Source organism: Gymnodraco acuticeps, unplaced genomic scaffold (assembly GCF_902827175.1).
Source record: "Gymnodraco acuticeps unplaced genomic scaffold, fGymAcu1.1, whole genome shotgun sequence".
Taxonomy (NCBI): domain Eukaryota; kingdom Metazoa; phylum Chordata; class Actinopteri; order Perciformes; family Bathydraconidae; genus Gymnodraco; species Gymnodraco acuticeps.
In genome coordinates, this window is record NW_022991219.1 from 2,664,284 (window position 1) to 2,676,742 (window position 12,459).

Sequence of the window (12,459 nt, forward strand, 5' to 3'; positions counted from 1 at the left end):
GGAACAGCAGAGTGCGGGCTGACAGGTGCCTGTGTTGACATTCCCCTTATTGTGGAATAAGGGGAATGCAGAGACTGGCTACAAGTGTTTTAGGTTCAAGTTAGACAACTAATGTCTGGGTTAGTGTCTTAGTGTTCATGATTATGTCATCTAATGGTTAATCTCAATACACACACATTTTCCGTGCTTTCCAATAGTTTAAAATAGCTTTATTCCACTGTTTAATAACCTGTTCAATACAAACATGCCACTTGTAAAAATGAAATAACATTTCTGTGAACTGATATTTGTTTAGTGAGCTTATTAGAGGATGTTCCCATTTTTTGGGGATGTTCCCTTTGATTGTAAAATGTCAATGAAGATGTCAGACTTAGTATATTTGTTAATAATTACATACAACACATGGAATTGTTGTGTGTGTGTGTTCCAAGTGAATCTGCGGCCCCCTGGTGGCCAGTACATCAATGATGTGGCCCCCACCACCATCAAAGTTGCCCATCCCTGTGCTAAATCATATCAGAAGGCATCAGCCAGATTTGCCAATCACCGGAGCCGGCAAAAGACAACAGCAGTTCAACAGCTGATCCCTGCTGTTTTTAAGAAGCCAATAGACATGAAAGCCGAGAGACCAAAATAAATAACGGAAGCTTTTGGCATATGTTTTTCAATGGCTATGCGCTCTTGAAACACTTTCTTATTATTTATGATGTCATATTTTCAAGACATTCTTTTTAGTTTTACAGCTTGATGAAACCTTTTAGTTTGACATCAGCCATTATAGATAATATGGCCATCTGAGTGTGTGTGGTACTGTTTGTGGTTTGTTTTTAACTGTTTAATACAGTTAATTATTCAAAATGTCAGAGTTCCTTATTTTTATACTGAAACTTGCACTACTGTTCAAACATAAATAACAACAAACCTGGAATTATGCATTTGGGAGTTTTTTTTGCTTTTTCTTGTTGTACCGAACCCGTACCGAACCGTGACCATCAAACCGAGGTATGAACCGAACTGTGACTTCTGTGAACCGTTACACCCCTACTACTCGCGTATAAAAGCCCCGCCCCCACCTTCACAGCTGGTCGATTTCAACAGAGGAAAACCGGAAGATGAGTGGAAAAGCGTCACATAAATGTATAAGTGCTCACAGCTCCGTCTGAATTATTATGTGCAATTCATTTCTAAAAGGCTTTCACATTACTATAATTATATTTGTATTTAAATGTAGGCTACCTTTTACACCAAAACGGAACACAAAAGCAGGACCAACCATCATACATTGAATTGAAGAGAAAGATTCATTCATTTAAATATTTAACCAGAAATGGGCCGGTTCTAAGGGGTTATTCAGTTAAGCCCGATGAGAGGGGAGACAGCTGTGCACATGTCATCATTAACAGACGTCGTCTAAGAGTGACGTTTGAGTGAATTAATACCTGAGGACTCCTCGGGCCCATTCCAATAGTCCATTTAACTTAGGATCCTTCCTAACCAAGTGAAATGACCCAGAAGTACGTCACTGGCAGTCATGATAAGTGCCATTCCAATTCTCCAAATGAAAGGAAAGGAGGTATCAAACTTCCTTTATAACCTCCTTTAGCTTAGGAACCACTGGACCTCCCTAACCGAAAGGAGAGGAGAAAATGCTGCCCCACAATGCATTGCAGCCGCAGCATTTGCCGTCACTCAACAGTCGGCCGTTCACGGACACAAACGATAATGGGAGAAATTATATCACGAAAGTTACGGTGCTTATTAAGCATTTTAAAACGTATGTGGCAAGTTGCCAAAGTGCTTTTTTCTGAACGTTCATCAGTATTATAATCAAAAAGAGAAATATGAACGTTAGTTTTTACTGAAATGATCAAATAAAGTCAACATTTCACAGTCTTTACTGAGCTGTGTGGGGTTGTTCAACTTTTAAAAGATGTTTGAATGGTGATGTACACACTGATAGATGTTAAGGACTAACGTTTATAATAAATACATTTGTATTGATTTTAAGATATTTTCATAGTTCATACAATCATACGTATTGGGATCATTTGTATTAATGTGGACCGGAGGGAGAGGGTGACGAGCATAAGTTTCACTTTCCTTTTTTATTTCAATTCCAACTTTGGTCATGAAGAATATGTTTCTCTGTTGTCCACGTTCATAAAGCATAAAACAACAGCATCAGAGCACGGTGCAGAGTCTCTAGATGAGTTTACAGTAGTCCCTCGTTCTTATTAAACATCCATGTTGTAGTCCGCTGTATAGACAACTGTAGTTTCCATAGTTTCCCCACAGCAGCAGACGCACATTCATGACGTCCGCTGGCGCATCATAAACACGTCGGATAGTGAAAGTGCATTCGGATTCTCTAAAGTACCGCAGTCTCTTCTCCTAAGTCCTTTGAATTCTCCTATCCACTATCCCTTAACCCCGTGACGTTTCACTCAGAGGTCAAGGAATAGGAGATAGGGTTAGAATTTAGGAGCTGATTTTTGGATTATCGGAAAGCAACCCTGGTGTCTCTCGCTCGCATCTTACGGAGGCGGAGCTAAGATGCAAGGAAGGGACCCGAGTGAGGGAAAGGAGGAGTCGAGGAGGGGTATTGGGATGAGGCTAGAGTTTCATCATGGCGGAGTGGGTGGACAGTGTGTATGAGTTATAAAACTGACAGAAAAGTTCAAATCAAATCTAACCTCACAATTAATCCACCCACCACTATCCATCTAACTTTCTGATCTATGTGTTTGTGTGTGCGTGTGTGTGTTGCCAGATGCAGTAGCTGTGCCTGCAGTGCTGAGATGCTGCTCTCTAGTGGAGAATTTGGTGAAGTGCAGGAAAACCAGCAGCATTGAACTCAAGATACATTTGAACACAAGAGGATCAGTATGAGAAAGAAAAATAGATACATTTGAACACAAGAGGATCAGTATGAGAAAGAAAAATAGATACATTTGGAGAAAAGGGCAGATTAAAAGGACATTTGTAATAAAGTAGAAAAGGCCAGGAGTGCGGCTTACCTTGTTCCTGCTGTTAGCCAGGTTGATCCGCAGGACGCCCATACCGTGGAGGACGAACTTCATGGAGGTCAGGAGGTTATCCAGTACAGCAGGCTGCCAAACATCCATGCATTAAGTTCATGAAAAGAAATAACATTCTGACTAATGCTGGATTTGCTATATCACACACAAACACTGTTTAATCAAACTATACATTGGGGGCTTGCTGTATTATTTAACCTTGATTCACAGAAACAGACACTTTTAATAGTGGTGGGTTTGTTGACTACTGCAGCCTGACTTAAGTTTGTCTTATTATTGCATTTCCTCCCCAAGTGTTTTCCTGTTGATTGTTTGTACTGCCCTACCAACGCACAGGGAAAGAACCACTACAAAAAATAAAGGTTAGATGAGAAGATTGGTATAACTCTCAGATGTGCACGTTTAATATGAGGCGGGCAGGAGTTCGAGTCTGACCCGCAGCCTTTTGTTGCATGTGGCAGATCCCACATTATTTCAATGTCCTGTGTAACAGTCCAGCCATGGGTGCTTTACATGTAATACACCTCTTTTCATCCCCATTCCTGTCTGTCTCTACTCTGTCAAATAAAAGGAGCCAAAAAACAAAGCTCCAAAAAAAACAAAAACTTTGTAGCTAAAGCTTTAATAATTGTTTTTAAATGCCAAATAACTAATTATTCCAATGTGGGTATCATTTTAATAATCAAATGTAAGCTGGCTGGCCTAGAACATATACTTACACAAATATGTAATTACCCTAGTTTTTCCTTCTGCATCTAACATTGTTAAAGTATGCAGTAATTTGTATACATATAAAGTATATGTATGTTTATGTGCAGCATTGTTTGAATGAGTGTGCGAGTGTCAGCGGCGCCGGATTCATTTCAGAAGTGGGGGGGGGGCAAAAAGTGCGTGTGTATGTGTTTGCCAACCCTCCCGATTTTCGCGGGAGACTCCCGTTTTCCTCCCGGGGTCATATTTATCCCGCATTTCTCCCGATTTCTGACTAAATCTGATTTGTTTCATTCTAACATAACGCACAAAATGTTACTGTTTCCACTCGGACTTCAATACAGCTATACCATTGTTTGGTTTCCATGGTAACGTGTCTCTTTAGTAGCGCGAGCAAATGAAAGTCTGAGAGGGTCTTCAGGAGGAAGATAGTCAGAGAAAACAGAACAAGAATGGACAACTCAACCCTCTGCTCACTCCTTTCCTGTACATTAAACTATACAGACCAGCCCACACATCATTCCATCTCTTCTTTTTTCCTGCTAAGCTCTTGTTTGACAAGCTGAATGTTGACTGGTGTTTGACTGAAGTAAGCTCTGTGAAAAGTTCCAGTTATTAACTCGGTATTTACAAAGCTGTCATCTCCACATTTGGAGAAAGTTACAAGCCGTTTGACAGCAGCATATCTGCATATTTCACAGAAGGCTCGTTTAGTGGTTTTGCAAATAATTAACCACTCTCTGTTTTTGTACCATTCTGCATTGAAGTACCTTTCTCTTTGCCCAAATAAGCTTTTATTGGCCCGTCACAATGTCCCGACAACAAACCTCCATGCAGTCGGAACCAGCCTGTTTCGGTTCAACGATGCCGGCGGTGGCGGTTTTGACAGCCTCTGCGGCCGCAGAGCTGCTGCTGGTTCATCTGGCTGCGCTGGTTCTATGGTTGAAGGACCAGGCTCCGGAGTTGTGGATGTCAGGGATGTGACATTAAAGTTGTTGAATTTCAGCTTAGTTTGACTGTATTTTATTTTCTTATGCGCCGGTTCTTCTGACATGTTTGCAAGTTTATCTATCTAGGTTAACGGCTGACACACACTGAACAACGTAACACATAACGTAAACAACGTAACAAATAAACACATCTAAGCTTTGTTATTGGTTGTAATGTACATGGATACATTTGAATGGTGTGACAATGTCCTATTTGATTGGATTAAAATGTACATATTCTTCCTGTTATGTCTGCCTGCTGTATTTGACCTAGGCTAATGCAAGTGACCTGCTCCATCGAAATCAGTCGCATTGATCCGAAGACACATTTTGAGTTGTATACACTGTTGGAAAGAGGAGATTCCTAGCTTTCTAATGATATCAGGATTGTTTTTGTACTACATTAAGCATCATATGTCACATTATATAATGACTGTCACCGAGTCATCATTTTGAGAAAAAGGCCTTTAAAGTTTCCTCTTCTCTGGATCGATCTGATTGATTATTAGCGGAGCAAATGATCAAAGTATTACGGAGGGAAGATATTTTCGTTTGGATTACTGGTCTGGGGGAAGCTCGCGAGTGTGTGTGCGTATACGTGTGTGTGTTTGTGTATATTTGCGTTTGTTTCCCGGGGAAAACTCTCAGGAGAAACACCGGCTGTTGTTATGCTTGCTGTGACGTCAAGTTACTCCGTTCTCTGCTTGTAATTATGCCGTTAAAAGCTTCAAAGCTGTATTTATCATCTGAATTTGCCGAAACAAGTTTAATATTCTGAAAGCCAAGATTTTGTTTATTTGAAATCAGATGAAAACAAACTGTAACGGACCCTGCGGTGTTATCTATGATTACTATGCCTTACATTCATAATGTCAGCGGAGGGAGGGGAAGCGGCGCTGTGGAAGAGCAGAGTGGCGAGTGAGAGGCGAGCTGTGTTCTTCCCTTTACAAGCTTCAAAAATGCCTGTAGCTAATGAGATTGAATATAACAATCAACAATAACAAAATATACACAGCTAGATCAGATGGCGTTCTTTTTAGATGCGACTATAGAGTAGAGGGGAATTATTGAAACGGGATGTGTACAGTGTTCCGCGGCATCCGCTGCTGCGAAAATGTGGGGCAGGGCCGTAAAGTGGGGGGGCCAATGGCCCCCCCGCTTCCGGCGCCCTTGGCGAGTGTATCATCACACCCCATGGAGCAGCTATCAAGTGTTATTGAGAACGTAGATGAGTTAAAGTGTGTGTTAAACTCCCACAAATTAAACTCATAACTCCGTTTTAGAGCTTGGAAAACTTGAGTGATTGAGCAGAATAACTTCAGCAGAGAGTTGGGACGTGTGTGTGTGTGTGTGTGTGTGTGTTATAATCCTGCCGGCCAAAGATAAGCTCCACATTCCGTCAGGATTCTGTCACGGTCTGGTCGCTCTTCTGTGTGTGTGTGTGTGTGTGTGTGTGTGTGTGTGTGTGTGTGTGTGTGTGTGTGTTTTGGTGTCCGGTTTGAGATGTGTTGCTCACCCAGTGAGATGTGTGAGATGAGATAACTCAGAGAGGTGACGGGGCTTCATCTTAAGGGGAAAGCCGCATTGATTTGTATCAGGAATAAGCTGCTCTGTGTATTTGTACCTCATCATCACTGTATTCCACTAAGATATACAAATGCATGTAACTCTAGATTAGTTAGATCATAATAGCAGCATTGTTACAGTGGTACGAACATTAAATAGAATAATTTTATGGTGCAGTTTCTATGATTTATGACAAAAAACATCAGTAAGTGCAGGCAGTTGGCGATATAGGGGTGATGGCACCCACTGTGAATGTTATCAGCCTATTTAAAGTAAATGATCAGTTGATTCACCTCCACAGGGTCACATTGTACATTTGCACCCACCACTAGGCCAAGAGGTGCATAGCCAGCCATTTGAAAAGGGTCCCAGTTTGGTTTTCAGTTACGTGGGTACTAGGTATATTCACGAAAACAGATTGTGTTAGCTTCGACTGACAAAAATACCTTCAATCTGCTTTATCTCCATTTTGCAATTGATCGATTAAGTGGCATTAGCTTTATCAAGCATTATATTCAAAAATACATTTATCAAGGGCTGGCTACATACATACTACATAAAGAAAGTATTATTGTCTGTCAAGTTTTTTTGTTTTCAACAAAAAAGAAGGCAGCATTTGCTATAATTCAACACATGAGCTGGGCATTACAACACAAACCCAGCTACTCAATGATCATATTTATTGCCAACTATTCTCATATTCAAGTTTAAAAGATTGTTTTTGCAGCACTAATTCAAAAGAAAATACAGTAAACACATCCCCAAAATGTTGCATGAAGTTTGAACCAACTTAGCAAAATTGGATCATCACAAAGGCGAAATGTATTGGATTGGTTGAATTGGTTGCTATTATACAGGAGTTCAAATTAAATAAATACAGCCTCTCTGGTGTATAGCTGTTGTTCTCTCCCCTATATCTTTCGCCCCTTCCTCCACCTTTGACCTCCTTATCAATTGTTTCCAGGTTCCTCCCTCTGTGACTCAAGGCTTACTCTAGTTTTGTGTTGACAGTAAAGTAGGGAGGCGGGACAGCCAGGGCTACACCATCTTTGTGTTACAGTGACAAACTACAAATCAGCTTGTAACGGCTAACATACATTTCTGCAGAATTGCCACACACACACACACACACACACACACACACACACACACACACACACACACACACACACACACACACACACACACACACACACACACACACACACACCACACACACACACACACACACACACACCACACACACACACACACACACACACACACCCACACACACACACACACACACACACACACAGCACACACACACACACACACACACACACACACACACACACACACACACACACACACACACACACACAACACACACACACACAACACACACACACACACACACACACACACACACACACACACACACACACACACACACACACACACACACACACACACACACACACACACACACACACACAGGTAATCTGAATCCACCATCATCTAGTCGTCATCTCTATGGAAAAGTACAGGGTAAAAAGACACCGTTTTTCACCTGTGTGTGTGTTTTGCAGGAAGTCCAACAGACAGAAAATCTCTCACCTCTCCCTAACTTTTGTTTCCTGCTGACTAGTAATAATCCCACCACCATTACCACCACAGTTTAGACTGTGGGAACTAAATGGATAATACAACTCCCATTACCACAACGTAATCTCTAAATCCCTCCAGATAAACTGAACTATTGTTTTAGCCCAGTTTACTGTTTGGATCGGCTCCCTCCACTCACAAACCAACAGCCAGTAGCGGTTGTCTTGTGATGAAGTGGTTGCAACAAAAACCCAACAAAGAATGCGGCTGAACTCGGGATGGCCTGATGTTTAATCATTTACCCCAGACTGTGTGTGTGTGTGTGTGTGTGTGTGTGTGTGTGTGTGTTGTTGACAAAGGCGTGTGATTGGAAAAGAATGAAGGGAAAATCTCAGCCTATCCAGAGTAAATACAACACCGTGGCCTCAGGCTGCAAATAAAGGAGGGATGAGACAAAGAGCAGCCCCTCTCCTCTCCAGCTCCTCAGACAGGCGGCCCTGTCAGGGTCCTAATGCAATACTAACCTGACTGGCATGGCCACAAAAGACCAGATAGAGAAATAAAGAGGAGGATTTTCCTGCTGTGCCTTCAGGGGAACTAGAGAGTGGAAAGCGAGGAGCAGGAAACGTGCATCCAGATGTTTACTGCAACACTGGTGAACACAGACGCTTGGTGAAGATAGCGAGATAGAAACAAACAGACATTGTGTGTGTGTGTGTGTGTGTGTGTGTGTGTGTGTGTGTGTGTGTGTGTTTGCTGTGGGAGGTTGGGATGGTCAGGTTTGTGGGTTAGTGTCTTTTTTTCCAAAGTAAGGGCGTCACCCGAGAACAAAGGCGACGCCAACTGACAGCATGTTCAACAAAAGAGATTTGACTAGTGGTATTAACCTCATGGTGTTACGCGTGTGCATGCTTGCACATGTAAAATACATTTGTGTACGAAACACAATGATGTTCTAAATCTATATGGCATAGATTTCTTTACTTTATAAATCAGTTTTTTTATATGTAACTGTATAAAAAAAAGACACAGGGCATACTTTTTCTGTATTTACTTAAAAGGGGCCCCCTGGTTTATGCTTTTTGTGGTCTTTTTGTACAGCCAATAAAATAATTAATTAAATGGAGCATGAGGCTGGTGTTGACAGGGGTGAACTGCAGACAAGGTGACTGTTATGAGAAGTGAGAGCAGAGGAGGGAAGTCTTTAATATCTAGGAATGCACTAAGGCATCCCAGCTGCCTGTACAAACAACTGGGACCTCCATATTTCATATGAGTGCGAGTTTGCGTGTAATCCTGACCAATGAGATACTGCCAAGGTTTTGACTTAGTTTGACAGTGTTTTGGACCTAAATGATCACACACACGAACGCCAAAACATCTGTTCAAAAGCTTGGTTCTTTTTTAGTTAAAGTCATTTTTGTTTCTGGATGAACTCTCGTAGGGTGAAATTAAGCCTAGGAAGGTTTCAAACTCCATCATCATATCTATGAAGTTAGCCTTGCCAGTGTATTCCAGTGACAGGGCTGTTTATTATAGTGCAGGTATCTACAGCCTGCTGACGATAGAAAAAAGGCCTTTTCCTGTCATCAAATACTAATTTTGTGTATAACAGAAAGTAAGAGGCTCGGAGAGAAAAAGAGGAAAAAAGATACAGAATAGTAAATAGGAAAGGGAAGAGGGGGAGAGGAAGTAAAAACACGGTGGTGAGATTATAAGGAGGGGGATGTGGAAAAAGATAAGCCCTTCAATAAAAAACAAGCTGATGGTGTGAAGCTTCTGTGTGTGTGTGTGTGTGTGTGTGTGTGTGTGTTTCCATTATCCCCACCCCACCCCAGCCCCTAGTAGGCCTACAACGCAGGAATTTGGCTTCCAGTTGCTCTCACACACACAGAAAGAAGAGCAGATGTGAGCCAAACCACTGCATACCAACTTGGATCTGACCCGGGTATCCAGAGGAATCTCCGTCCCCACACAGGAAGCAAACATCGCCTCGTGTATCGTCTCAACTCCTGTTCTTCTCAATCTTTAGATTTGATTTCACCTGTAATAAAGCGCTGCTGTGTCTGCAGTATAAAACACAACCCTCCTCACTCTGCCTCTGTTTGGAGTCAGGTCATGAACTTGTTAGCTGAGGTGGGACCAAGTCATAGTTTTGCCCTCAAGTCCCAAAATTACCAAGTCCTTAACTTAAGATTTCAAGTCCTAACCAAGTGATGGAGTCTCCTTCCTTCTGCAATTTCTATTCCTTCTACGTTTCTCCGTAATGTACGTTAGTTCTTTCAAGTGTCACTGTCGACTTGCTAGTAGTTAGTAAAGCAATGTTTTTTGGTACTGGCAATGAAATTGATTTGTGGCAAACTTATTTAAATAACATCCTTTTATATATTTTGGCCTGTGGAGGTATCAAGTACTTTCAGGTCTAAATGCTCGATTCCATGTGAAGTTGAGTTGAGTTGCAGGTCATAATTGGGTTTGTGAAGTTGAGACTTAAGTCATCAGATTTGTCATCCAGTCTGACTCAAGTCAACGCTCTGCTATGTGATAATGACATGGTTACTTCCCTTTAAAAGCTAAGAGACAAATGTGATTGTTTATCCAGCTCTTCTTCTGGAAACCAACCACACTGTATGCTAATAGACGGCTATCTGATCAACAAAACAACATCAAAGAGAGTGGACCAGTCTATTTAAGAGTGTGTGTGTGTGTGTGTGTGTTTTTCCAACCTTGAAGCTGATGAGCTCTTGCTTGGTGAATCCATTACTGTGGATGATCTTCATCTGTTTCACCAAAGTGCTTTTTACCGCTTTCTGCTGCCCCTGGAGGAGGTTGAAATAATGGGTTAACTGTGTTTACTTTTCTTTTTTTAATAGAGATAAATCCAAATAAAGTTGCATTTACTATCATTTATCTTTTTGTAATCAAATGTGGGTCACTAGTTTTTAAACATGGAATCTGTATTGGTTTAAATAGAAAAGTGGCTCATGAGGAACCATAATTAATAATTAAACTTTAGTATCACTTTCAACATGGAAATTGTTTTGTTTTTTAAAATCATGCCAATCACTGAACACATATCCCGTGATGGATTCCAAATGCAGGTTTTAGCCCTTCACCTTATGTCTCAGGTGAGTTCTTATGATCAGGGTGTGCAGCCTCACCTAGTAGCAGGATTTTAACCACATTCATCTCCCGCTTGGCGCCCTCGTACAGCTCTCTGTCTATCTTGGCACTGAGTATCCTCGCCTTCTTCTGCTCCTCTGAGACTTCGGTACCGAGGCACAGTCCCATCCTGAGAAACTCATCTCCTCCCCCGGCCTGAGAGGAAAAACAAAAGCAGGGAGTCCAGAACCGAGCTACCGGAGTGTGTTTCTAAAGGCTGCATGCTCCGAGTAAACTGCAGGGTGACTGTTAACTCTGGGAAGGAAGAAAAGTTCAGGCCATCTCCGAAACATCCTCAAAACTCGAAGCTAGAGTTGGAGCTCAACCCGTCGGGACGAAAGTGATTTTAAGCATCGCTCCAAGTTCCGTGTCAGTGGCAGAATGTTCTGGGTGGTAGGTTTTTCAGTCCTGAGCCGTAAAAAACACCGCTTGTGTCATGTCACTGCGCTTCAAATCTGCCCTACCGCCTTGGCTGAGACCCCAGTTTCTCCTCAGAGAGCCTCCTCCTCCCGCACCGCCGCACAGATGGAAAACTTTTCGGACTTCCCTGGGAAGTGACGTGCCGGGACAAACTGCTGAGTGGGAAACTTCACCTGTGCATGAGGAGAAAACGAACTAACTAAAAGTATGGAAAGTAACTGAAAACATTCAACAAATAACATTGTTCGTAGTTAAAAGTGACTTTCTTTCACACACATAACATATTCTCAATGTAAACATTATCATATAGCCTACAGTATGACCTACGTGTTGTCAATCATGATGGCCGATTACACCTGCTCAGGTTACAGGTGTGCATTTATGGCGGGATTTACAGTGTGATGTCACCAAACACACTGACAAGCATGACCTGTTTGGACATGCAACAAAACACAGTCCTGAGAAAATGTTATGTGAAATAAAAATTACCTGTGGTGGAAATGAGTTGTTGGTTATTCAACAAAAAAGGGGTGTTGTGTATTTTTTCTATGATTTTAGAGGTGTGGAGAAAGTGAATGAATTTGAGAAAAGTTTAAAACAATTCAATCACATTTTTGGTAAGAAACTATTTCCTTATTATTCTCTGTATCTTTTTTGGGAATACTTCCTGTCTTCTAGAGCCACTGCACTTACAAAAATACATTTATAATTACAAGTTTTTTTTTCTGAAGCCTGACAGCTAAAGGACCATTGGGTCTTCCTGGTGTAAAATAAATACTTGTAATTGCTACTCCATTAACTACTACAATAGGCCTCAATACAAAAACAGCTTAGACCAAATGAGATAGTGAGATCTGGATGTCTCTCGGCTGAGGGGTAGGATCCTTCCTGCCGAAGCTCCTCGGGGGCGCTGCTCAGGCCGGGGGATTAAAGGCCCTTTGTGCTTGTAATGAGGTGACGGGTTTGCAGTTTTTGTTCAAGTCTGA

At 41.7% G+C, this 12,459-nt stretch overlaps 1 protein-coding gene across 2 annotated transcripts in view; it reads right to left on the bottom strand.

Moving 5' to 3' along the window:
* The window catches only part of gnav1 (guanine nucleotide binding protein (G protein) alpha v1), a 36,778-nt gene extending 24,987 nt beyond the window's left edge, over window positions 1-11,791 (bottom strand). Inside the window, exons 1-3 of one of the 2 annotated variants that reach the window (XM_034239188.1) lie at window positions 11,045-11,791; window positions 10,618-10,701; window positions 3,018-3,110 (exon numbers count right to left, since the gene is read on the bottom strand). In XM_034239188.1, the coding sequence (XP_034095079.1) occupies window positions 3,018-3,110; window positions 10,618-10,701; window positions 11,045-11,182 (315 nt within the window). In that variant the 5' untranslated portion in view covers window positions 11,183-11,791. Of the gene's footprint in view, window positions 1-3,017; window positions 3,111-10,617; window positions 10,711-11,044 lie in introns of both variants that reach the window. The other variant, XM_034239187.1, reaches the window with a different exon arrangement.
* Between the last annotated feature and the right edge of the window lie 668 nt (window positions 11,792-12,459).